This window comes from Lissotriton helveticus, chromosome 9 (genome assembly GCF_964261635.1).
Source record: "Lissotriton helveticus chromosome 9, aLisHel1.1, whole genome shotgun sequence".
Classification (NCBI taxonomy): Eukaryota; Metazoa; Chordata; class Amphibia; order Caudata; family Salamandridae; genus Lissotriton; species Lissotriton helveticus.
In genome coordinates, this window is record NC_136070.1 from 278,025,094 (window position 1) to 278,050,235 (window position 25,142).

At 43.0% G+C, this 25,142-nt stretch overlaps 1 protein-coding gene across 2 annotated transcripts in view; it reads left to right on the forward strand.

Annotated features, from left to right (window-relative positions):
- Positions 1-25,142, forward strand: part of NRXN3 (neurexin 3) — a 2,205,897-nt gene that overhangs the window by 21,614 nt on the left and 2,159,141 nt on the right. Inside the window, exons 2-4 of one of the 2 annotated variants that reach the window (XM_078659992.1) lie at positions 7,984-8,001; positions 18,073-18,102; positions 21,917-21,928. In XM_078659992.1, the coding sequence (XP_078516118.1) occupies positions 7,984-8,001; positions 18,073-18,102; positions 21,917-21,928 (60 nt within the window). The remainder of the gene's footprint in view (positions 1-7,983; positions 8,002-18,072; positions 18,103-21,916; positions 21,929-25,142) is intronic. The other variant, XM_078659991.1, reaches the window with a different exon arrangement.

Sequence of the window (25,142 nt, forward strand, 5' to 3'; positions counted from 1 at the left end):
TTTAAATACTACTTTTGAGCAGTACGTATAGACACATTTTTTATTTAAAACTATACAACCAATCCCCTGCCTAAAATAGAACATGGTGTCATTGTTATGGCCTCATGAGGGTTTAACGTACGATGGCTACCAGATAAGGCCATCACTCAACAACAATGAGCCATGGGCTGGAACGTGTATGATGGCCTTGAAAAAGGTTGCGTGTTTGTGATGACCATATGGAGTGAGACTAGTCCAAGGCAGTGGCTGTTCAAGAGGGCATCTTAGCGATTTACTTCAGTGCAGGAGCGCCTCTGCTTTAGATGGCTTTGGACTGAAGAGAGTCAGTGGGCCCCCATCAGTGCTTAGGTTCTTTATCTTTAATCACAAAGCCCACGCCCTCACATCATGTTTACAATGGAAAGATGCAACTCACTTTAACACTGATTTATGGAAAGAGAAGAATAATGGCATTAAATTCCACAAAGCATTACAAAATGAGGCTGGCCTCTAGGACAGGCACTGTACATCCTCAGCCCATCTTTTGAGGTGAAAATAGACACTGGGTGTCACCTCTGAGTGAAAAGAAAAATCCAAGAAGCAGGGAAGGATGACTGAGTGATAGTAGTCAAGGAGAAAAAAAAGAAACGCAAACAAACATAACCTGTTGCTCGTGAGGATGAAACACCAAGTGGTAGCACAATTCACATTAAACATGATCACCAGTCAGGATTTAGAATGTGTGTGTTTGTGTGTGTACCTGTATTTCCAGGAGATGCGTGAAAGGAATGGGAGTATCCCTTCTGTTCTGATGGTTCTTCTCTGCAATCCTATCTGTAGCTATTCGACAAAGATCTTTAAACCAGCTGCGCATTTCCCTATCCAGGTCATCTACGCAGAGTTGTTTTGCTGTTGGTCATGTTTGTTTCTATGGTGGCAACAATGAAGCCAGTGGACCAATCAAATCTTGTTCCAGGCATTACCTTGTAGGTAAAAAATAAACACCCTCATACCTCTGATATGGAGCACTGTCAAAGATACAAGCTTCTCACTGTAACTGTGAGCGTGCCATGCTGAGGGTGTGAAATTTAGGAGCTTCCCATCTGTGTGCTCCTTGGCTAAAGATGGAGTCCTCTTGTGCGCTCATTGCAGTGCTTAATTTGAGCTGGTGGTTTCTGGTGCTCAGCACCAGCAATTAATTGTCATCATCACACTTATCACAGTCTGCCACATGGTGGCACTGCTCATCTAACTGAGAGAGGAGCAATACAAAGGTTGTTTATGAATACAATACACATAAAAAATAACACCTGCCTCCCCGGCCAATTCTTTACCTTTGGGGAACTGGACTAATCTAAACTGTCGCACTTGCAGATGAGAGAGATGGTTAGTAGTTGTTTTGGTTGCATCATTGGCATCGATGCCAAGGGCAATGGGTGGTGTAAGCTGGAGTGGCCTCCTGGTCAGGGTCCTGGCACTTATTATTTTACAAATTAACCACTGGCTCATCGGCTGGAGACTCTGTGGTAAAAAATGTAGCCCATCCCTCGGTGATCTGGATTTCTTTGGTTGTTGTGCAACACCAATGGGCATCTAAGAGTTTGATAATATAGAATTAAGCTCTGTATAGCAATCTGTTGCTTTGTAGCTACTGTTGAATCAGGCTTCATAATATAAATGTTTGCTTTAGGGTGAAGACAATACGGCTGCATAGAGTAATGAAAAGGGCTACTCCACAATGAGGAAATTGAGGACATCTATAATCGGATCAATCCCAGATATCACAAACGAGTCTTTGGAGAGTGTGAGCACCACACATTCAGTATCTGAATTTTGGAGTGATCAGGTTTGAGGCAGCCACAGACAGCCCTCAAATTCTCTCCTCATATCAAGCAACCTGGTGGGCAGACCACCTCCCTGCTCTGAGTAGATCAGGTCCTTGCTCTACAATTACATTGACTTCAGTCAATAGCTTTGCTACCTGGCAGTGTATGGTCACAGAGAGTGGGGAGCAGGTCACCATTTACTGAGGTGGACTTGTCTGGAGAACAACATTCAAGGAAGAGAAACACTTTCGACTGCTGATTGTCCCCCTCAAAATCCAGGCTGACCATCCGTGAGGAAGAGATATTATAGTGTATGGTCTGATGCCACCATTAACTACCACAATGTTTTACGCATCGCAGTAGTTCTATCTCATGAGCACGGTGAAAGGCTGAGTTTTATTGTCAGCTGAGGCTACTGGAAATCCCTTCACGTAGATATTTTGTGGAACTAAGGTATGAGATGTTAAAAAAACTACGATTCTCTTCTCCTAATATTTCATTCCTTTGCTAATGACCTCACACCAAGGTTCTTAGCAGCCACAAGAAGTAGTGAGAGATGTGAACATCTCATTCAAGGAATGGATGAGGAAGTCAACTCACGTTCCACTGCACGGATGGGCCTATGGCTTTTGTGAAAGAATATTTTTCTACTTTGGAAAAGGAGGATGATAGTCAAGCCCGCCCCAATCCCCACCTCTCAACTAACTGAGATGCAATGCATTTGCAAGACATACACAGCAAGCATTTGCTTTACTTCAGCAAAAGGTCTAGCCATGAGAGTATTGACAGCCGGTCAAATGCTCAATCATTACAAAACACTGCACTCCAGGATTACTGTTGAACGTTGCGAAAGGGCTTATTTGTCATTAATTTTCATGAAGATATAGCACATTTAATGTGGATGCTATCTGTAGAGCACAGGCATTCTCTGCCATGGAAAGTGGAGTTATCAGAATGGAATGTAACATTCCCCTGTTAAGCAGCCTGTGGCCATCATAAATCCCCCTTAACTTATTGGTCCCTCCTCCAATTGCTGCAATAGATGCTGCTATTAAACTAGACCTGGGCCTAAGATATTAACAGAGGGCTTGTCTGTATGGTAGGCAGCTCTTTTACCCTACGGCGCGATACAATTTCAAACTCAGGTCAGCTTTGCATTAACTTAAATCAGTATGTCAATGTTAGGAAATTGTGTTTTCATCTTATGGATGGATACACTGTCTAGTAAATCTGGAAACTGCCTTCAAGATTGATGGTCTGAAATAGGTTAGAATTCAGTCTCCTTATTACTTGCAGTCATGATCAATTCTGAAATACAGTGTGAACAAACATTGGTAAAGCCAATAGGTCTGGCACTGACTATCAGCCTTTTACTTAGATAATGCTTGTTTAATCATGGTTTTTGTACAACTTGATTGCTGGGGAAACTGCTGGCCCTCACCTATTAAACAAAAAAAGTGGCAAAAAGCAACCTACCTGGCTTAATAAAGTTTTCTTCACGAAAGAGCAGAATGCCGTCACTCACTGCAAAGTTAGCAAATGACTGCGTTGGTTGACGCACAGCCTCATGGTATATGCTCTAAGGGGCATCAGAAAAAGGTGAATGCCACTAAAACAGAGCAATAGATGAAGTGAGCTGGTTTAAAGTCAATATAAGTAAGTATATTATACATATAAGTTTTACAAAATGAAACGGTCTTGGCTATCACAAGATCTAAAAATGAGGGAGGTGCCTGTGAGGGATGCAGGTAAATAGCACCCAGGCCCTTTCTGTCCTTTCAACTGGGCACAGCTCGGAGGGGCCAACTGGTAACATAGTGGCCTTGGAGACTTCCTTGTGCCAGTACTTACTTTGTAAACAAAAGAAAGCCCCAGGGCCCTTCTTAGAAGGAAACTGCAGCCCCCACCATCCATTACCTCTACCAGCACTGCCAATTACAGTATCCAGACAACTACTAACCATTGCACTGAACATGTGTGGCAATTCAAAGAATTCCAGGCAACCCAAAGCTATAATGTGTGAGCAGCAGGTATTATTCATTTTTAAATATGTATTGACACAATAAACATGGTTGTTTTGCTAATCTCACAATTAGAGACAGCGCCACCATGTGGGAGACTGTCACTAGAGCTGGTGCTGGCAATAAAGTGCTGGTGCCGAGTACCAGAAACCACCGGCTCAAATTAAGCACTGCCTTGTGCCTAAATGAGTGATTTTGTGGTGTGTGGAATCTTGTTCAACAAGCAGCATCACTGCCTTTGGGGCAGCTCTCCACCACCTCCAATGAAGAGGCTCTGAAGGACTGCGCTCTCTGCATTTTATCTGATCACCCTGGGCTGTCTGTTGGTCTCCTTGCAAGCATCACTGCCATATAACAGGGTGGGAGACCTAACCCAAGGTTTTTTGCTAAATTAAGGCTTGGTCATATCCTCCAAGACACTGGCAGCTCACAGCTCCATTGGAGGCATCATCACCCACCAATGCGGGTACAGTTCTAAACAACTTGTCAACTTGCTGAAGTGAGACTTCGATTTCTATTTCCATTTTGTGGCAGCTCAGCAGCACCCCACTGCCTGTTTAGTCACCTATCAAGGAAGACGATTTGGGCTCCAGCTGTTGAATGCAAATTTCGTCTTCCTGACCTTTCTCCTTCTTTCCGATTGTTAGGTCTCGCTCTATGTTGCGTTGGATATATGCCAAACCCAACCCGGATAGGAAAAAGCAAGATTGCGAGTTTCCATTTTCCTGTTAATGGTTACATTTCACGGGCATCCTCCCAGTTAATTTAAATAAGTGGTAAGTCTTGTGAATTCGTCAAAGTCAGGATAGAGGTGAGGAGTGTGGAATCCGCGCAGAGAACAGAGCTACGCAAAGTGCTTCTGGAGCCTAGGAAAGGCCAGATGACCCTGGGTCACAAGAGATGCACAAAGAACAGGGGTTCACATCTTATAACACAGCTCTGTGGTGAAGGGCACGCTTGAAACAATAATTACAGCATCCTCAAATACTTTGAATGAAGGAGAAAAGGCCCCATGACATGGCCTTGTGGTTTTAATCATGGTCTTCTCTAGGCTTTGACCACAATAGGCCATTTCACCATCATCAGCCGGTTCCCCCACAGTTCTATGGCAGAGGATGGATGTCTCATTGAGTACAAGTGCCTTTTGGGGTCTTCCTTTTCATAACATTATTCGTCGGTCTGCAGAGGAGCACTGGGGTTGGCGTACATCTGGTGCCTCAAGTAATGGACCACTAGGATATGCCTAAAAAACAAAGGTGATATTTCGGTGAATGTTTTTCTAGAACGACTGTTAAGCACCCCCTTGAAATACCACGTAGCCTCATCACCATAAATATACAGAGGTCTTCGGCCAAGTGAGCACTCAAGGGTTTGCACTGCAGGGATCTGCTAAACTCTCCAAGAACAGGGAACTGTGCAAAGATTACCCAAAATGCTGCAATATCACTATGTTTACGTGCATAGCACCTGTCAAGACTCTAGGCACTATGGCCCTGAACCCTGCCTGGAGGGACTGGCATGCCTGACTATTCAGCAGCTTTTCTCATTGTGTTCACCCGCTTGTAGAAGCTGATTGGGGTGGGAAGGAGCCTTTCTTTTTTTTTCAACTTTGTTTATTGGCATTTTTGTACATTCAACAATTTAGCAATGACAATACAAAAGAATAGGCATTACGTAAATGTTGTGTGGTTACATCAATACAATTCGAAAAATATAGTCAGGCAGTGCAGTATCCCAAACATTTCTTTAGGCGGATACACAGTGAGTTTACACATTACCCCCCTCAATGGTGGATCACGGTATTCTGCGAGTTGTGTATCGCAGCGGGGTAGTCAGACCGTGTCGGGGTAGAGTTACTCTCTACGTACCCCGCTGCCGTCCGCAAAAGGTAGCTGGTTAGAGGCTCCCAGATGTCACAGGGTTTCGAACGGGCAGGAAGTAACTCAGCATATATATTATTTTCTTCTTGGCAATACGTAAGGTCAGTTAACCAGTCCTTGAACTTGGGGCTCTACCCTTGCCCCATCTGCAAGCTATTCTTAGTTTGGCTACCATAAGACCCATCGCAAGGAAGCGCCGCACGCGTCCTCGGTAACCTGGGAGGTGTCACACGAGACCCATTTCTGGTATAAGTGTCAGGGGACCTCCCACCATGTCCCCCAAGGCATTCCCGGACCCCGCCTCCATCCAGTAGCGCGCCACAGGCTGGGAAGGAACCTTTCTGAGCAGAAAGAAACCTTGGCGTGACTATGTCACGCGGAGCAGGGAGCTGTCCGGGTGCTGAACATCAGCTGTTCATAGGCAAAGTCTGCCTGGCTAATATTTTATGAGTAGCGAAATCATTCTAGCCGCTTTTTTGCACGAGCTGCCAAGGCGCTGACGTTTGATTGTCCACAAGAGCACGAGGTATAAGATAACATCACCTCTAAAATAAACATAAAAGTAATATACTCTCGGGCATTTACGCCTACGATCGCCAAAACAGGGAGCTGTCCAGATGCTGTCACACTTGTATTATGTTGGACCTGTTATGACCAATATGGTTATATGCTTACAGCCTCCTTTATTCTTTAAAAACCAATAAAATATTTGGCACAAAAAAAAGATTTGTCCAAATGGCTCAGTCACAGCGCGGCCGAGGATCTGGGCAATTGAGGTATTTCGTCATACGTGGGTTTGATTCTCAATTAACATTAGGAGCTTTTTGGTCACTGAAATTCCGAACACCAAAAACTACCAGCTCTCAACATTACAGGGCTTGAAAAGCACCAACAAGTCTAGAAATTCTCCATTTATCCATAAACCTGCCTTTGCTCGATTCGAGACAGAGAGTAATGCAATTGTATGTTAATGTAGCAATCATCACCAAGGTGATGCCTTGGCACTAAAACAGAGCAGAGTTATAAATGGACTTAAATACCCCATCATACATCATAAGTATATTGCTAGTCACTGAAAATTCCTTAATAAACTTTTGGTAGTCAGAGGTGACTTGCAATATCCGTATAATATATAACAGAGGGTATTTAATTCCTTATAATTCATGGTCTTACCATCACCCTTACTACAAAGAGATTAACTCATTGGTGTTTTGCACTTTCCCATGAAAGAAATAGAATGCTTGCAGACATGAAAAATAAAAAACTGAATATGTAGTGTGAAATCAAATGGATCAAAAAGTTAGAATGTTCAGAAACATGCAGGAAATCTATCCTTCCTGTAATCACGTATAGCTTGGAAAAATAAATGTTTTGCCATTAATATCTCCTTTTTTCACCTTTTTTTTGTAGAAAAGGAGACAAGAATGAAAAGTCAAATCTAGATTTATTTAAACCTGAGCGGTATTGCCATTGGTGGGGGTGGGCTTGTCCTGCAGGGTCCCAGGAGTGCTAAGGTCTTGAAATTGATATTGATATGATTGTATTAAGAACCACAAATGCCCAAAGGCGTCTTGGCGCTCGCATCGGAATAGGTAGAAGCAGCAAAAAAGGCTGGCCTTAAGAAGAGGCTGAAAAAAGCCATGTTTATTTTGCTTTCTAAAGCTAGATACATTTGACTAAATTTTAAGTTACAGGAGATCAGTGGGAATCTTTGGGGGAGAGCGGCAGAATGACAGTGTCTTGGCATCCCGCCCCAAGAAGGAGGCTAGCACTCTTTTTTGCACACCAGTGAAAAAAAATTCTCTTTGAAAACCATAATGCGGAATTTAGCACATACATCTATGCATGAAAGTAATACTTGTTACATGCATAGGCTTTATATGGCAGAGCTGTCCCGGGGGCTGGTGTATCTTCACCTTAAAGCTTTAGTGACGAATGCTGTCATCCAGGATTTAAATACTACATGATAAATTCTCCGAAAGCTGAACAGTCTCTCTTTTTAGAGATCTGCAGACTCATACTAAAGGAGCTGTATCTGGACAAGTGGCATCAGACTACACAGCTCTTACATGCTCATACCTTGGAATCTCAGTCATCCCACTGGATCAATATCTTGAATATGCTCAGATCTTAGGCAGGCAAGCTAGCCCTCAGGGTATATAGTTGTATGTTCAGCTGTTTACCATCTTAGCGTGCCCTTAGGCAATACAGCTCATACATGCTCTGGTCTTACACATTAAAGACAGCCCTCGGCCTGCACAGCTCTTACACGCTCAGATCTTCAACAAAATCCTGGTCCTCAAGATACACAGCTCTGACCTACAAAGATTTCAAACATCTTACCCATCTCACAGGGTATACAAGTCTGACATGCTTCAATGTTAGTCGGCTGAGACATCTCAGACGCTAGGGCTCTTACATATCCAGATCCCGGAAGGCGCAGCTAACAATCTCGATGCCTCTTTTACTTATACAATTCCCTGTAGCCTACATGGCAGAGAAGTCTTTCTGCTCAGAACTCCGCATATTGTATTGCAACTGCATGTAGATAGCTCTTCCAGGATCAGTACTTTCACAGCAAAGCTGACCTTCACATTAGAAGACTTTTACATCCTCAGATCTTAGGAAACAGAGTCAGCTTATAAATTGCACGACTCTGACATTCTTTGACCTTGGTAGAGATAGCCCTCAAGTTGAGCATCTCCTACAAGTTTAGATGTCATAGCGCTGAGCTAGCTTATGCATGCTAAGGTGCTGGATTACTAAGGTAGACCTCTGTTTAAACAGACCATACATGGTTAGATCTCGGCGTGAGTGAGGGAGCATATAAATCCTGATCGTGGAAGCTTGTCGTTCAACATGTATGCAGGACTAAAGTTGAGACTTGAATTGCTAATAAGGCCTGTCTGGTTCTGCACTGATGAAGACAAGTGAAACAATTTTGTGCTTAATGCTTAATCCAAGCTCTCTCTAGAATTTGTGAGTTAAGGTCAGAACTTCCTCCCTAGCCCTAAAAGAAGCATTTTTCTACTCCTACAGGCAGTGTTAGTTGTCTAGTACAGGATAGTATTAATCATATTGGTTAAGCCCATTGGTCTCTTAACAAATATTCCTCCATCTCGATTCTCGTCGAACCTTTTACACAACTAAAACTGTTTTTTAAAATGTCAATTATATTTTAATCCCCCCAAATTCTGCATCAAGGAGTACCTCAGTTCTGGAAACCGAGAACATATAACCAAAATGCCCTTTACTGGCTCATTTCTTTTTGAAGAAATACCAACTCAATTTGCTAATTTTCGCCCAAAGAGGTCTACACACCAATACTCCTAAATAACTGTCTGATCCTTCAGCACAAACTCCACTCTAAAGCTAATGCACTCCTCCAACAGGGGATTGATCAATCTTCCTACTTCCAAGCCTCCTTTTGGTGGTGGCTGCAATTGGTGACAAGCGATGCAACACCCTTGGACCCATTCCCTGAAGACCTCTGGTAAATGCTCACAACCTCTTCCCAGTCTGAAAGCATGTGGCTGTTTCACAGAGTTCTAGGCTCATGATACCTGCTGTGTAAAAGTAGAGACAACAGAAGGCTTTGAAGGGGTGAAGTCACAGCAAGGGCAATGGTACAAGGTAATAACATAACATGTGTATTTGTAAAGCGCATGTTCACCCAGAGGTCTCTTGGCGCTGAATAACAGATATTCATTGTTACCCTACTCAATGGTACTAATTTTATTGACCTCAGACGGATGAAAGGCTGAGTGGACCCAACAGCATTTGATGCTGTGACCATGAGGTCGTACACAGGCCACTACAATGGACACATTAGTACACTGAGCCACCAGACCCGGTATTGTGCAAGTGTATTGGAATGATGGAGGCTAGATTCCTCCAACATCACTGGGATGACGTTGCAGGGTTTCTAAATGGATACCGGGGCAAAGATCAAAGGTTTTTGGCAAAAGTATTAGGACAGCGACCTAAGGATTTTGCAAAGACATTTGGTAATGGTACAAGGATTCCTGAAAGCACGTTGGGCCATTGGACAAGGATTCCTGCAGGAAAATTGAGCTATCTTGCAAGGAATCCTGCAGTGATATTGAAGAATGTGTCACATTTTTTGAAAATACATTTGGAGGATGATGCAAGAGTTTCTGGCAGAGTATCATGTTGGTGGTACCAGGATTCCAATTAAGGGCAATCGGGTGAAGGCAGGGGCTTCCTGCAAAGATACTAGAGCGAAGGCTCTATGGGTGGGCCTTTGGGTGCAGGGATTCCTGCAAGGACAGCGGGGTGAAGGCACAGGATCCCATGCAAACACATTAGGGCAGTGGTGCAGAGCTTCCTGCACAAACAATGTGATGAAGACCCAGAACTTCCTGCAAGGGCATTTAGGCAATGGTGCAAAGAGTGCAAGGAGTCTGAAGCTAAGGTGCAGGGCTTCCTGCAAGGGCTTTGTGGATAGACTCTAGTAAGCACACCAATACGAAGAGCCAAGACTTCATACAAAGGCATACGGGTGAAAGTGCAAAGATCCCTGTTAGGATATGGGAGTGATGGTGAGAGGATTCCTTTACGGACACCATGGTGAAGGCACCGGGCTTCCTGGAATGACATTGTTCAATGGCGCATGGAATCCTGTAAGGATGCTAGGTCGATGAACAGAGACTTCTAGCAAGGATATTGGGTGCTGATGCAAGGATTTCTGGAAAGACACATGGGCCTGGAATCTGGGGCAGAAACCTTTCTGACGTCTGTACAGATAATACACACACCGAACAGCCTGTCACTACTACTGAAGAAATCACCCCTAGTCCTTGTCCCATGTGTGCATGAAGAGCCCACTCTGCCTTAGACGCTAGCTGCACACGCGCAGCGCTGCTTCAGCAGAGAGCTGCACGCTGCAGACACCGATGACCTCTGGAATGGCAGGCAGGAGGAAGGCTCCAGCAAAGGGGCCTCGACCAGGATTTACAGCCAGGCTAGTAATTGGCCTGTAAGTGGGCCCTGGACACAAATAACTGGCCTGCATTCTGGCTGAATGGGGCTTTGGGGGGCGGTTAGCAGCTCCAGGCAACAGCTGTCGTTGGCCATTTATGAACAGCGTTTGTCTGTGGGGGAGGGAAGGGATGTACGAGGGGGGGAGCGTGGGCAGTTTTTTTTAGCTCCGCCCATTTGTTCACATTCCCCTGTGCAATATTAAACGACACACATAAGATGAAGTCTGAGAAGATATTGAAATGGAAAACAATACCGACGAAACAGAGGAAAGAGAATAAAATGTGGGAAGAAAGATAAAATGTCAACAACTGTAAAACACCCTGAAAGAAAACAAAAGCAGAAAAAAGAAGTCACAAATGGTTTAAGGCAAAAAGAACGATTTGTGTTAATTATTTCATATAAGGCCATATGGCCCTCAAGTATTGCTTCGGAGTGCTCCATTAACATAAGCTTGCAAGAGTATGAAATAATTCGAGAACACAACAGAGAGTAAATATCCTATAACCAGACAAGCAGGAGTAAAGCCAGTCTGAACCAGTTATACAACGAGAAGGACAGAAACCAGTAGGAATTAAAAATTACATGATGAAGGGATCGAAAAGTGAAACACCGATTTAGCACTGGACAAGAAATGTGTATATATAGACATAAAAAACAAATTAAGTAAAACAGGTTGAGTTAGGGCGTTTGTAAAATTGTAGTCTGCTCACCAGAACTGCTGCAATTACAGCTATGGAAAGGCTTATTCAGGGTATATGGAATTTGGAGCTTAATTTCATAGAAAATGTTTAGGTTTTGGGAATGCCACCCTGTACCTAGGGGCACGGGCATTATGCGCCAGTGGAATTATGTGACAGTGGAGGCTCAAATTATGCCACAGGGCATCACCACATTATATGGTAAAAGAAGGCAAATTATGAAGCGTAATACAGCACTTCGCATTAATTTGTGCTTTTCAGAAACAAATGCCCAAACTGAGGACTTGTTTCCAGCATGAAACGATGGCCCTAATGCATACAGCGTTTTCTCCCTATCTATAATGTTAACCTTCAGTGCATGGATTAACGAATCAAACCAGGAAATATATGCATTGGGAGGACCACCCTAAATAGGGTGGGGTCCTGAAGCATGAAAGGTAGCGACCTTACGACTGAGAGATTGCTGCCATTGATCGACTTCTAGAGAAATTGACGGTGGTCCCACCCATGGTCATACAGTAGTTAGGACACTCCAAATCAGTCTAGGGAATGTGAGTTTGCTGGTCAGATGAATTGCAACTTTATTGCAGTTGTTCTATCTCATCAAACTCAAAATGGCCCTTCTAGTCTTTGTACACATTGAAATTACTAGCCTCAGAGGGAGGTAATTTATCTCTGTGTTCATTCAGTTCTCAATCGCTCTCAGAGTATATCAGAAGTAGTTTCACATGGAGTGTATACTCCATATGTACATAGAGCTCTGTGTCTTTCTTGAAATGATGGAACCCAGAGTGCTAGGGAAAAGTTCAGTCCGGTGCCAATTCCGTCCATTACCGCATTCAAGTGAAATCTTCTCTACGGAATAAAACAGAGGATTTGGTAGTGGAATATTGTGGTTAGAATATCATCTGACATAAATATTGTGCCTATTGTTTAAAAAAGAAACATTGGCTTCTTACCGATGGCCTTCCTTCCAAAAACTGTTGAACGAGGCCACTAGAACACATATCTCATCTAAGACTTCAGAGTGAACCTTGTGTCTATGTACAACTGGTGTGCCTACAGCAGAGTTGACTGGGGGTGAGTGTTTCATTTGCTCAAACGCTCCGTCCATCATCCCCTTTGCTATCGCTTTGTTTGCCCTAAGTTGGCAGGGTATGCCCAGACGTGGGTCCCTTGCTCACTTTGCCACTGAATTCAAGATAGCCTGGCTGATGAGGATTATGAATCCGAAACCGGTCCCAGGATGCTTGTTTCCGCTCCAGGGAAGGCATGGCTTGGCAGTTCGGGCTGGACTGTTCCCATGAGGCACAGGGTCAGACTGATTTGCATATGGCCATGTCTGAACTGGGGTGGTGGAGTGAGCTAAAGAACGGTGATGGATTAAACCCAGATCAGTTGACTTGGGGTCAGTGCTTGATTTGCTCAAACGCTCCGTCCATCATCCACTTTGGTACAGCAAAGTTGCATCAATCAATCAGGGGTTTGCATAGCACGGCTACTCACCCCTGAGGGTCTCAAGACGTGGGGGCGGGCTGCTGGTCCATCTGGGCATCAAACTGTCTGGATTTCTCTATTGAGTAGGTCAGCTCCACTTGTTATGTCATAGTGGTGATTTGAAATTTATGATAGGTGATGAAAAGGAAATTCATGATTTGGAGGCCGCTTTCTTTTTTTGGGGAGCGAACTCTGCAGCCAGACATAAAAGGCTGAAGGTACGCAATATTGAAGAGGTGAAAAACGTGAAACATTCTCCATTCCATCAAATCGTCTTAAGTGTCATATAAAAATAAGTATATCAAGGAGCAAAAGAGTCTTTTCAAGCAGTTATGAGCAAACATAAAATTGCAGCCTTCCAGGTACCCAATTAACCTCGAAGTGTTCATATTTGGCTTAGAGGGCTGTCACAATGCACTCTCTGCTCAAACCTGGGCCTGGAGAAAAGCCACGTACCCCATGTTATACTTTACAGAATTCCTAATGCTCTGGCTGAGATGCCCTGGTCACATCAGGGCCCCCTGAGCACCCTCTCCTCCCCAATGAGTTAATCACTGGACACATGCATCGTTCTGTCAGGGGTTTAGAAAAATGTGATGTTAGAATATTCTAGTCAGCCTGACATAAATAGCATGTCCTAAACATCATTTACAAAAATAAATCTATACCCAATGGAGAACATTTTTGTAAACAATATTTAGAACATGACATTTATGTAAGACAGCAGTTTTGTGTACAATGTTCTGATATACATCAGTTTAAGAGTCCACACACTAAGAACAATCTCACGCTGTTTTTATCCCGTCCATTTTAGTTTCTAGCCCTCAATTGAGTCCCCTGATCTTAGAAATCCAACAAAACTTACTTTTCTTCGATTTGTTTATCTTGGCCATTCTCCACAAGCCTCGTCTGTAAACAACTTGACCTAACAGTGGTCGGAACATTTCTACGAATGATACCCATTCGATTTTTAATGTTTCAATATTTGCCATTTGTTAAAAAAATTGAAGGGGATGCAGTTGCTGCTGGTTTAAAGATCTTAAATCAAGTGTCATCAGCAATGTTCACTTACGGGGTCCTGAAGGCAATATCTGCACGTTTCAGAGAAGAACAGGCCCCTAGGTTGCTTCTTTGTGTGTGTGCAGTCTATATTGCAATGTTCCCCTTTGGGGACACTTGACGGAATGCTATGTGTGATTGATCTTATTGGCAAACGTTCTATCCTAATTGAGCCGCGCTGTATTTGAGCAGAGCGAGGTCTTGATTCCAGATCTGGTTTAAGGCGTTGTCTCTCTCCCAATGCCTAATATACTCTTCCTTCCCAACCCATCCACTCCCAGATAGTTCACAACGCAAGTTTGGAATAGTATGTTCAAGTTCAATTCTACCGGAATATATGTGGCTAATGTAAAGCCCGGAGAAGTTTTGGGGACATTTTTAGTTGAGCCACACAGTCTTAGTAGCAGGTTCATCTAATAGACTATAGAAAATCTGAAGATTTCAGGGAGGGTAGAGTACGGCATATAACCGTTCTGGGTGCGATAGTGTTTTTTCAGTGGTTTTGCACATTTATTTATTCACTATTGTGAAATGCTGTAATAAACACCTTATCCCCCTAAAGCGTGGAACTAGAGCTAAAGAAGGACTTTTAGTTAATGACATTCTTATGGTAATGGTTTGTGTTCTTAAAGAAAGTGGTGAGGTTTTAAGGATTTCCTTGTTTTTTTACTTGTTGGTTATATGAGATTTTTCTGAAATTGTTATGTTGTTCAAACCCCATGGTATGAGAAGCAGTGGCCAGTGTAGCAAGCATTTTCCAGTTTCTGATTCATGTAAGTTCACTTTCAGTTTTAATTTTCTTTTTGTTGTGAAAGGATGGATTCTTGAGTTAGCATAGAGCTGATGACACTTCTAGCTGGCCCTGTGACCAAGAAAAACGGAATTAAACTTCATGCCAATGGTGACTGGGGCAATCATCGGCTGTATTTTTGTATCCTCATATTTGTAGGTTAAATACTAATATTAGGAATTTTTCTGTGTTAGTGGAAGTTTCCTTATTGAGTAAGAAGCTTTGCCCTTAAGGGTTTGTGTTCTTTGCAATACTCACGAATGGCAATCACCCAAATAATAAGATTCAGTGATGTTCGAAACCAGTCTGATTTCATGTGGCTAGTTACATTATTGGCTTGTTGTTTGGAAGAACGAAATGTGTGTTTATTTAAATCAAAGGTATGAGAAATAGAGTGTAGTAGAAGCAAGAAGCCACCCTGTATTGCACACATACATATATTTTTTACAGGGGAAAAAAGTAGGAAAACATATCAAGAAAATCACCAAATACGCCATTTACATGGATCAATGACTGGCTAGACAGGCATTTAATGCTAATATTTCACCCTGTTTTGGCAATCAGCTCTAAAAGTCACAGTATTAACTAACAGGGATGAGCAATCCTTAGAGGTCATTTCTACTTTGATGAATCTCTAGAACATGTAAATAAAGGACAAATAGTTTACTTTGTTATAAAAACCTGTTGCAGTGGGTGAGGGCTGCCTGTGGAACTAGATAGCCTGGGACTTCTGGTCGCTCGAGGGAGAGTGGATGGAGAAAAGTCTATTAGTTTAATATCATAAGATGTACTACCTCTACACTGCAGAAAAGGGGGGGGGGGCAAATAGATTAGTTACTCAGCGATTCTTCCCAGAAGAAAACTGTAGGAATGAATAAAAGTACGACTAGATTGTTATGCATGAGTTAGTTGCAAAGTATGTGGAGTACGTGAGGAATGCTCTAAAATCCACCCATATTGTCCCCTAAACCTCGTCACCCCCTAACCCTCCTCACCCCAAGTTCTATTATTGGTCCGACCATTAGGGATGTAGGAAATTCATGTCATTTTGAGAAAGTAACGCATAGTTACGTAAAATTAAAATTCATCATGCAGTGATGCATTTTGGCGCGAAATACATCCTCGCTTCAATATTTGACGTGAGGACGAATTTTGCGTTACAAAATTTGCACTAAAAGCACTAGTGCCATGAACAACAGCCACCCACATTCTACGTGTTTGCACTGTTCCTGCACTACAGTGCTATTATTTTTTACAAACAGTGGTGCAATTATACAATAATGGTGTAAGATTAGAAATTTTGCTCAGCATGAAATTCCTGACATTTTGTGACTTCCCTTACCTGTATTTAAATTTCGTCCAGGCCTAATGACCACATTGATCTGTGAATGGAGCTTTGCAGGCCAATTTGGAGAGCAAGAGTGAGAACAGTGCCCCACAGATGCCTGACATGCTGCTAACTCCACCACTGGTCTTGGGTCTCGCATGAAAACCCTTGTCATGGTGATATGTCAGGCTCCTCGCATAACCAATAGCAAGGGAAGACCTATTCAGTTCAGGTACAAGCTGAAAAAATGATCTGAGCAACTTTATGACATACCCAGTTTTAATATTGACTAGGAAGAGTAGGTCTGAATAGGGGTGCTCGAAGTGACAACGTTTTTCTCTCACACCCTTCTCAAGAAAGTTAAGAATACCTCCATCAGTTCACGCAGATTTCTGCACTCAGTATCCCATGTTAATATCTAAACTTTTGAGCCATTTTTAACTTGTTTTGACACAAAGAAAAGATCAGCCACATCAACCCAGTTGTAAATTGCGAGTAAAAACATATTAAAGTTAACTTTTGAGAAAATGTCACGTCCGCTTTCAGTGCCAACTACCACTGGAATGTGGCTATTGCAAATTTGTATAAAATAATATGTGAGGGTGTAAATGTACCTCATACAGAAAACTGTGAGCTATAGGTAATCCAATAATTGTCCTTGACGCAAGACTTTGTGTGCATAATAAAAACATTGGGCCACACTTGTGAGGCCCCTTGAGCCATTGGAATGTCACTTTTTGTGATGTTCCGTGGTGCAGAGGCCTGCTCCATATTTACGAGGCAGCACTAAGCCACTTTTTTTGGCTTGCTGCTGCCCCGCAAATATTGTACCCTTTAAAGCAGTTTAGTTTTCTGCGTAAAAGGGGCGTGCAATGGGTGTTGCTGGGTGCGTTCCCAGCAACATCCATGGCTTTTTGACACTGCCCCAGATTTACGAGAAATGGTAATTCTGAGACAGCTCCAAAAACGTATGCCTCACCAAGGGAGGCATAAGGGAGGAATAACCAGGAGAAATATCTTTATTTCTTCTCCTTTTTTTTCCTTTTTCTATGTGTGCTGCAGAAAAAATAAAAAGCCTCTTGTGAATGTTTTTGTGCAGGTAGGTGTCCCTTCCTACATGACAACAATCCTCCCCTCCAAGCAGGCACCCTTGCACCATGGTGTAAAGGTGTCTGCGTTGGCGCACAGCAGACCATTGTGCACTGGTGCAGGGGAAAAGGACAGGAATGCGCTGTATATTATAGATACAGCACATTCCTGCCCTTTTTTTTACCGTAGGGCACTGCAGCAGGGAGGCCCGCAGCGCTGCCCTACAGTAAAACCTCATTAACACCTCCCCTGCTGGTGACGGAACCACTCCGTCATCAGCTGCGGTCACGCTGTGCTGATGACGGAGCGGTTCCGTCACGGCCCGCTCGGCATGCCTGCACGGCGCGGATTCCGCGCATGCGCTGAGCGTTCCATTGAGCGGGCGGGGCCGTGACGGAACCGCTCCGTCATGAGCACAGCGCAACCGCGGCTGGTGACGGAGCGGTTCCGTCACCAGCATGCGCCCGCTGCGCGGCCGCCCCGCCCCCTTAGCACTGAGGCGGAATAGCCGCCGCAGTGAAGGGGTTAATGAGGCCCTTTGTACATACCTATATGTGACTCATGGGAACAGCATTTTAGGAACAAGTACACATGAGAAACTCAGTTCAGCCAGTAAATGTCATCAGTGAAAAAAATACAGCCCTAACCCCCAACCTCCCTCCCTCTTCTCCCCTAAACCCTTTTCACTTTAATATATAAAAACAAGCTTTCCTAGCCTAGGTGGAAGCTTGGTCAAACTGTGTGAAATCAGGGGTCAGGCTTGGCATATTTCAAGCCTTGGAGCCCTACAATGCCCCCCAGGTGGTATTGTAAGCTGGATTTGTGCCTTACTCTCTTTATCTCTTTTTCTTTCCTACTCTCTCTTCACCCGGCTGTGCTGCTGCTCCTCTTCTTCCAAAAAGGCCTTTCGCATCTGATGATGGGAGAACAAGGTAGGCCCATTTCTACTTCTGTCCTCTAACCCTGCTATGCTGCCCTTTTCATCACCAATGTCCCCTAGGACATAAACCTTGGCCATTCTAACAGTTTAGTTTGCACGTTCAATGGTTCTTAAACACTTCAGTTTATTTCTGCACTTCCATAATTTGACGTCATTTAATGATTGGAATTGGCATGGTTTTTTCCATGCTGCCACCGTCCACCTTTACATGTATATATTTTTGTTACCCCAGGCATTCCGAAGACAAATAGAAAAATCAAGTCAATTTGTGATCTGAGAGGAGAGAGAGAGAGAGGGAAAATAGATTTCAAAATTGGGGCGGAGAAGCAGCGTGAACACAAACATATTTTTGTTTTTCGATTACAAAGCGCATTTTGGATATGCGCGCCACTTAAAAAACCATAAAAGGCCCAAGTGCCTGATTTAGGGTGCCCCCCAGGGAGTTAAGTACTGCCCAGGGCAGCGTGTTCTGTTCTTGCAGTGCCAAAGAGTTCTTCCTGTTTTTATATAACAGGCCCATTCGAGCGCATTATTACTTTCCATTGTATCAAACGAACAGTATTACAAATATATTTATAGGGTATACACGTTTTTGCTTTTAAGTAGACTATATGGACTCAGGGAAAGAGCTAGTACAATTCCTAGATTTCTCCTGAACAGTCCTGCATTTTACAGGTTGCAGACATTTAAAAACAGGCATTGCGTTATCTTAATTAAGGAGGAATTACATTATAAATGGTGTCGCCATCATTCGAGCTATGGCAGAAAGAGAAAGCTGCACAATCCATGGAAAAGCTGAAGTCTATCTTAGGAGATAGCAATAGAGAGTTATCTAGTGTGATATATGGTTTATTAACACTGTTGACTATTAGGTGAGGCTCATACTCCAGATCATGCCTATTACATGGGTATTACACTCTGGTGGCCTGCGTAAATGTTTATGCCACGCAGTCTTAAGTTATAAACACTGGTATTTAACCAGAACCAGAGGGCAAGGTGCAGTGATACTCAATGTTATTACATAAGACTTGTGAGTGGTACGCCTGTTTTCAACCCTAGGCAACTTCAAGTTATCTTTAGCCTGTACTAGGACAAATTTCATTTGCCCTTTGCACTATGTTGCTACAAGGGTGAATGGAAGTTTGTTAGTGTACATCTGTCCAATAACGTGTTTTATTGGACCACAGTTGTTTCCACTGTCCTTGAATAAATACAGACATCAATGCATAAAGGGGTGTACATATGCAATATACATTATGACACCTTGACTGCTTTCCACTATGCAGCACAGGGTTCTATTGATGTGCTTGCAAGAAATGCCATAATTTGGGAATACAGATTTGATGAGATGCTCAGTCACTGGGTGCTCAATGCTCATTAATAGCCCCTTAAACTCTGCCTTTCTCAATCCTTTGATTGGCCTCTCGGTTGATTGACAGCAGTCGACCTCAGCAAAATTCATTCACCACTGGTGTCCTTCTCCAGATCCAAATGATTAAAAGCAAAATGCAAATCTTGTCATGGCTCAATTCCCGCCTCATCAGAGGCCTCCCCAAGTAAATGCATATCATGATCGGGTGATGTATCTTTCTGATGCAGCAGTTAACCCTTTGGGGCTTGCTGGAACGCAAATGTGGCGGTGCAGAGAAAGTTTATGCCCAATATTCAGACCTAAGTATTAGACGGACGACTTCCTGCTGTTTATGAATAGTCCCACCAAGAAATCATCCAATCACTGATGGTTATGGTGTCAACAGATTATAAATATCCACCAATTGTTAGAGTGGTTAGTTACTTTAGTTCAGGAACAGATAAAAACCCAGGTAATTGACACATGCATGTTCTCCGTTATCTTCAGGTCCCTAATATCCTATTGTATTTTGAGATATTTAAAAATACCAATGCAATGAAGAAGTCATATAAAGGTAAAACCTTACGCTCTTGAAAGTAAACTAAGCACATATTTATTTATTTATTTATAACGTTTTATATAGCGCAAACTTAGACATGGTCTTTAACACATTGTTCCTTAGTCAACCTCTGGAATAGACATTATAGGTGGCACCCCTGAGGTGTTGGGGTCCCTCTGCTATACCAGTCAGAAAGATCAAAGGGTTCGGTCTCCAAACTTGCTGTTTGCTAAAAATATAATTCCCAGTCATTGGACAGGCTTTAATAGGAATACACTATTTGTGTATTAGTATATTACGTGAATGCTCAGAAAGGTGTTTTTTCCCAAATAACAAGCAAAGTAAGGAACTCTCTTCCAGACAGTTGAGGATGAGACAGCACTATCTTATAATATTGATTTTCTTTTTTTTTTGTACTGATAAAACAGTGAAATAATAAAGAGGCAGCTGCAGATTTCAGGCAGTTTCACCTAATCTCTGTGGACTTTCCAGCTCTCCTCAGTCCATGTGGAATATACAGTAATTGCTCCTCCATTGTAATGTTCGTGGTCACTCTACATATACAAATTGCCTAACTCACCACGAGTAGTTTGACCCTGATATTCGCGCACAAACCCTTTGGAGCTTACTCCATTGTCCCAAAATCCTCTCCAGAGGTTGCACCTGTTAAGCACTCATATGTCAGATGTGACAGAGTCTCAAGCATCAACAGTCTTGAGAAGGAAGGAAACAGCCCTCCTTGAAGGGAAGTCCCACTCAGCGATATGTCTGCCATCAAGAGCCCAGTAGGACTGGTCTGCATCTGTTAACTATATGGTTGGGTTTGGTTAGTGGAAGGTTTCATGGTCTTGCAGGCCCTGTACTGAAGGCTGCAAGTGGCATTAGTCCGAATTTGCAACGCTCGACTCTGGATTTTTCCCAGGAATGCACATTATGCAACATGCAATTCTTACCATCATAGCCAATCATGGAATAGTCATGTCATCTAAACCGGCTTGCTGCTTACAATTACCCAATCATAGCACTGCATTTCCCCTTCATCCTCCCATCAGCTTCATTATTGATCAGTAGACATCCAATGTTGTAAGCATTCAGTAACGCCTCTAGTTGCCAATCAAAGAGCCATCCATTGCTCCTGTAGTCCAGTTAAATATCAGTCTTTATCCAGTGTTCCACCAGGCTGATTTTAGCCAATCTTAAAACTATTTGTTTGGTCCAATGGGTTTTCCCACTCCAATGTCCCATCAGGTCGTGCTTCGTTAAGGACACAGACGTCCCGTTTCAAGGTGCCATCAGGTAGATAAAAGCCTGTATGCAGCTTCTTTCATTTTCTTACTCCTGCCCCCTTAAAATCTCCACTCTGTTCTATTTTCTGCTTACCCTCTCTCTCTTCTCTCTATATGCCTTGACTTTGCATGGTATTGCTTTTAAGTGATCATGCATGTAATGTTATGTAGGAATTCTAGCACGAAAGCATAGCATTGACATGCCTTCAAAGTGTGCGCTCTCACCAGTACCACTAATAAAAAAAAAATTACAAAAAAAAATCTCAAACTATGCATTGCCTGCGTTTGCCACATCACACACACCGTTAAAGCACCAGGTTTGTTTGCCGTCATTTCCTCCTGTTGGAAACATTTTTTCTTATCAAATGCCTTGTTCGCTTTGGTGTGCTTTTTGCGGTGTGTGTTGTCGTGCTTTTGTGTGTGCGCGCTTTTTTTTGCATTTCTTTAATGTTTGCATTTATTTTGTCTGTGTGCAAAGTCTGATTTTGTTATCCTTCCTCTTGGGCTTTTTTCCTCTTTTTTTGTTTTGTTTTTGTTCCCTTTGCTCTACCATGACGGATGTCTCACCTGTTTTCCATTTTGTCGGATTGCCAAACCTGCATTTCTCTAGGTCGAAGTAAAGGTAGAGCTTTTATGTTTCATTATTCTCATTGTCTGAAACGTTCAAGTCGCTCTTGAAAATGTCTGTGTTTAAAGTAGAATGTTTCTCATTGTTCTATCTGTCGGTTGTTATGGTTTTATGTTGTTCCTTTTCAGGGTCGGTCCTAGCAGACTAACTAATAATCTAGAAGGGCCCCTGTATGGCTGTAGGTTCAGGAAAGAGCCATATGAAAGTTTGTTTGGCCTGACATGTGACTAAGGGCCTGATTACGAGAGTGTCGGACAGGGTTAATCCATCACAAACGTGACGGATATCCCGTCCGCCAAATTAAAATTTCATTATATACTGTGGAACTCGTAATTCTGTGGGCGGGATATCCCTCATGTTTGTGTTGGAGGATCCCATTAAATGCTATGGAACTTGTAATTTTGTTGGCGGGATATCCCTCATGTTTGTGTCGGAGGATCCCATTATATCCTATGGAACTTGTAATTCTGTTGGCGGGATATCCCTCATGTTTGTGTCGGAGGATCCCATCTTCCAAACTTGTAATCAGGCCTTTAGACTTTCCTGGCTCTAGTGATCCTTTAAAAAGGACAGAGAGCCTGCAAATTCTAGAAATGTTTGGGCCAATGTGCATTTTCAGGCCATGCGATAAACTGTTATACATCTATGTGGATAATCCATACAGATAATGTTGATTGAGGGTACATAGGTTCCATTTCAACGCCTCAAATTTTTCACAACTTAGATATGTTCCTTAACATATCTAAGATAGCCAGGGAAAAATAAAATAGATGTGGTATTCATTATATTTAGGCTGATGACATTATTAGTTGTTGGATCACAGCATGCCATAAATAATTGTTCAGCAGTCAAAACAACCCCCTCATTCTGTGCCAGGTACAGGAAAATGACTAAGGGTGTTCGTTTGCTTAAAGAGTCAAATTCTTCTGTTGCTGGAGATCTCACCGTGTGTAATACTCAATCTTGCATAATACACCAGCCCTCTGCAATACATTTTGATGTAGATTCATGTATTCACTACTCAATTTGTTTGCTGTTCAGCTCACTCAGCTTGCAAAATGTAATGGTCTTACAACTGAATGTTCTGAAAATCTCCTGACACGTGTTTCGGGTTTTTTGTCATTCTTCAGAGAAGTGTATTTCTTCGAAATGGGGGTGGGGGTTGCATATATGCTGTTTACATATTAATGTGGTGAAATATTAAACAAAATGTTGCACATCCAATCTGGTCAGGCAACCAAAGCTTACTTCCAAACTACTCAGAAGGATCCCTCATTTATGTCTCTCAGGATGTGATTTATCTCCTTAGATCTGTTGCACTGGTCTTCCCTCGGTGCCCTATGGTACATGCAGTTCAATTGAGTGTATCTTGTAGTTCATCTTGCTTACATTTTAAATATATTAGCAGTGAAATACTTGCTCAGTCAATCCTGGAAATGTGGAGTGACCAAGGCCTGTAATTGATATGGTGCTACAATAGCACAAAGTAGTGAGCAAGCCAAAGAAGATCAAAGTGGTTGAAGCAACTCTACAGAAGTAGGTAGGCTTATCTGAAGCTACTGTAAAATTCTATCAATCTATAATCCTACCTTCAAATTGATTGTTCTGTACACTATTGTAGAGTAGAGTTTTCTGGGTGATATGTGCCCAGGTCTGGGAGGTATTATTTTCTACCAGTATTACAGTGGGGCTCTCTCCGACGGCGAGACCTGTAGAGTGGCCCTTGATTGTGAGAACCCTGTGCCAAGTATTACAGGAGGCTGAGGGGACTCCAGATAACTGCTGCTGTAGGACTCAGACATTTAACGAGAACTGCCAAAGACAATGGGTATGGCTTTGTCTTTATAAGTTTAAGATGATAATTTGTATCAGGTACTGAGAACATACTCATACTGGAAAAACTGCACTATTATCAGCAAGCACACCGGCGGATGATAGACGCAAAATGTTTGTATCACAGAGGCATGCATGGCTAAACAATACATGCCTCTACAACGCAGCCCTAACAACGAATGCATCTGACCAACGCATTCCTTTAACACACATGCCTTTACCAAGCAATTTTGTGTTAAAGGCATGATTCGTAAAGGGATGTGTGGTAAAGATCACACCCTAGCCTCCTCCTATAAACTACCTGCCCCCTCAGAGCCCTAAAAACTACCCATCCCTAAAATCTAAAACTACCTGACCCCTAAACTCCTGGCCCCTGCCCTAAAAATAGCCTGACCCCCTCGCAAGCCCTAAAAAAACTACCCTATCCCCAAAACCTAAAACTACCCGAACCCCCGGCCCAAGTCCTAAAAACCCACCCCCTGCCCTATAAACAACCCCGATGCCAGAGCCCTAAAAACTACCCCACAACTGCAACTACCCCCCACCCCCGAAACCCAGCCCCAGCCCCACTTACCAGTCCATGGCTATTACCGATCCTTCCCCTTCCTGCCCATCCACGCATCTAGACCGTGTACTGCCTTAACCACACACATGCATGGTTAAGGCAAGTGTGGTTGCGCTTGTGGGGAAATAGAACGCTTGGCTCTGCCTCCGTTGTAAGGACCATTTCCCAAGCAAAATATATGTGTGACTACAGACAAATGTAATTTTACAGAGTGATATGCTGTCCAACAAGGGGGCTGTGCAAGGGATGGATTAAGAGCTGAATATACTGACTGATGAGAGAGGATACAAAGTTTTCCTTTTAGCTGTGTTTTGAAATGTTATTAATGTTTGTCTCGTATGTGGCATCTGAACAATGTATATGCTTTCAGTCCCTGAAAGGGCGTTTTGGTCACCTCCAGTCTGATGCTTTAGCTAAGCCCAAGGCAGAGGAAGTGAGCCTTGTCCCAGTTAACATTCTGACTGGCCACTGTATTTACTGTGTATTTAAGAAGTAGAGTAAAGTATTCTCCCATCTCAATTACTTTCCATCTCATGTCCACAATTCTACTTCCAAATTTGATTACTTTCCTTCAAAAGCGACTGGTACTGGACTGGGGTGGTGGGAGGGGGGGTTAATTAACAAAAAAAACACTTACCTTAGAACGGCCGGCCGCCGACTCCCCTGCGTCCTCTTCTTCTTCCGGTCTCCAGTGCAGTGTTGTGATTGATCTGAGTGCCGTGGATCGTCGCTCATTCTTGAACAGGGAGCCTGTGCATGGTCCTGACCAGGCTGTGTAATGCAGCCTGGTAGGAACATGCAAAGTGCGCA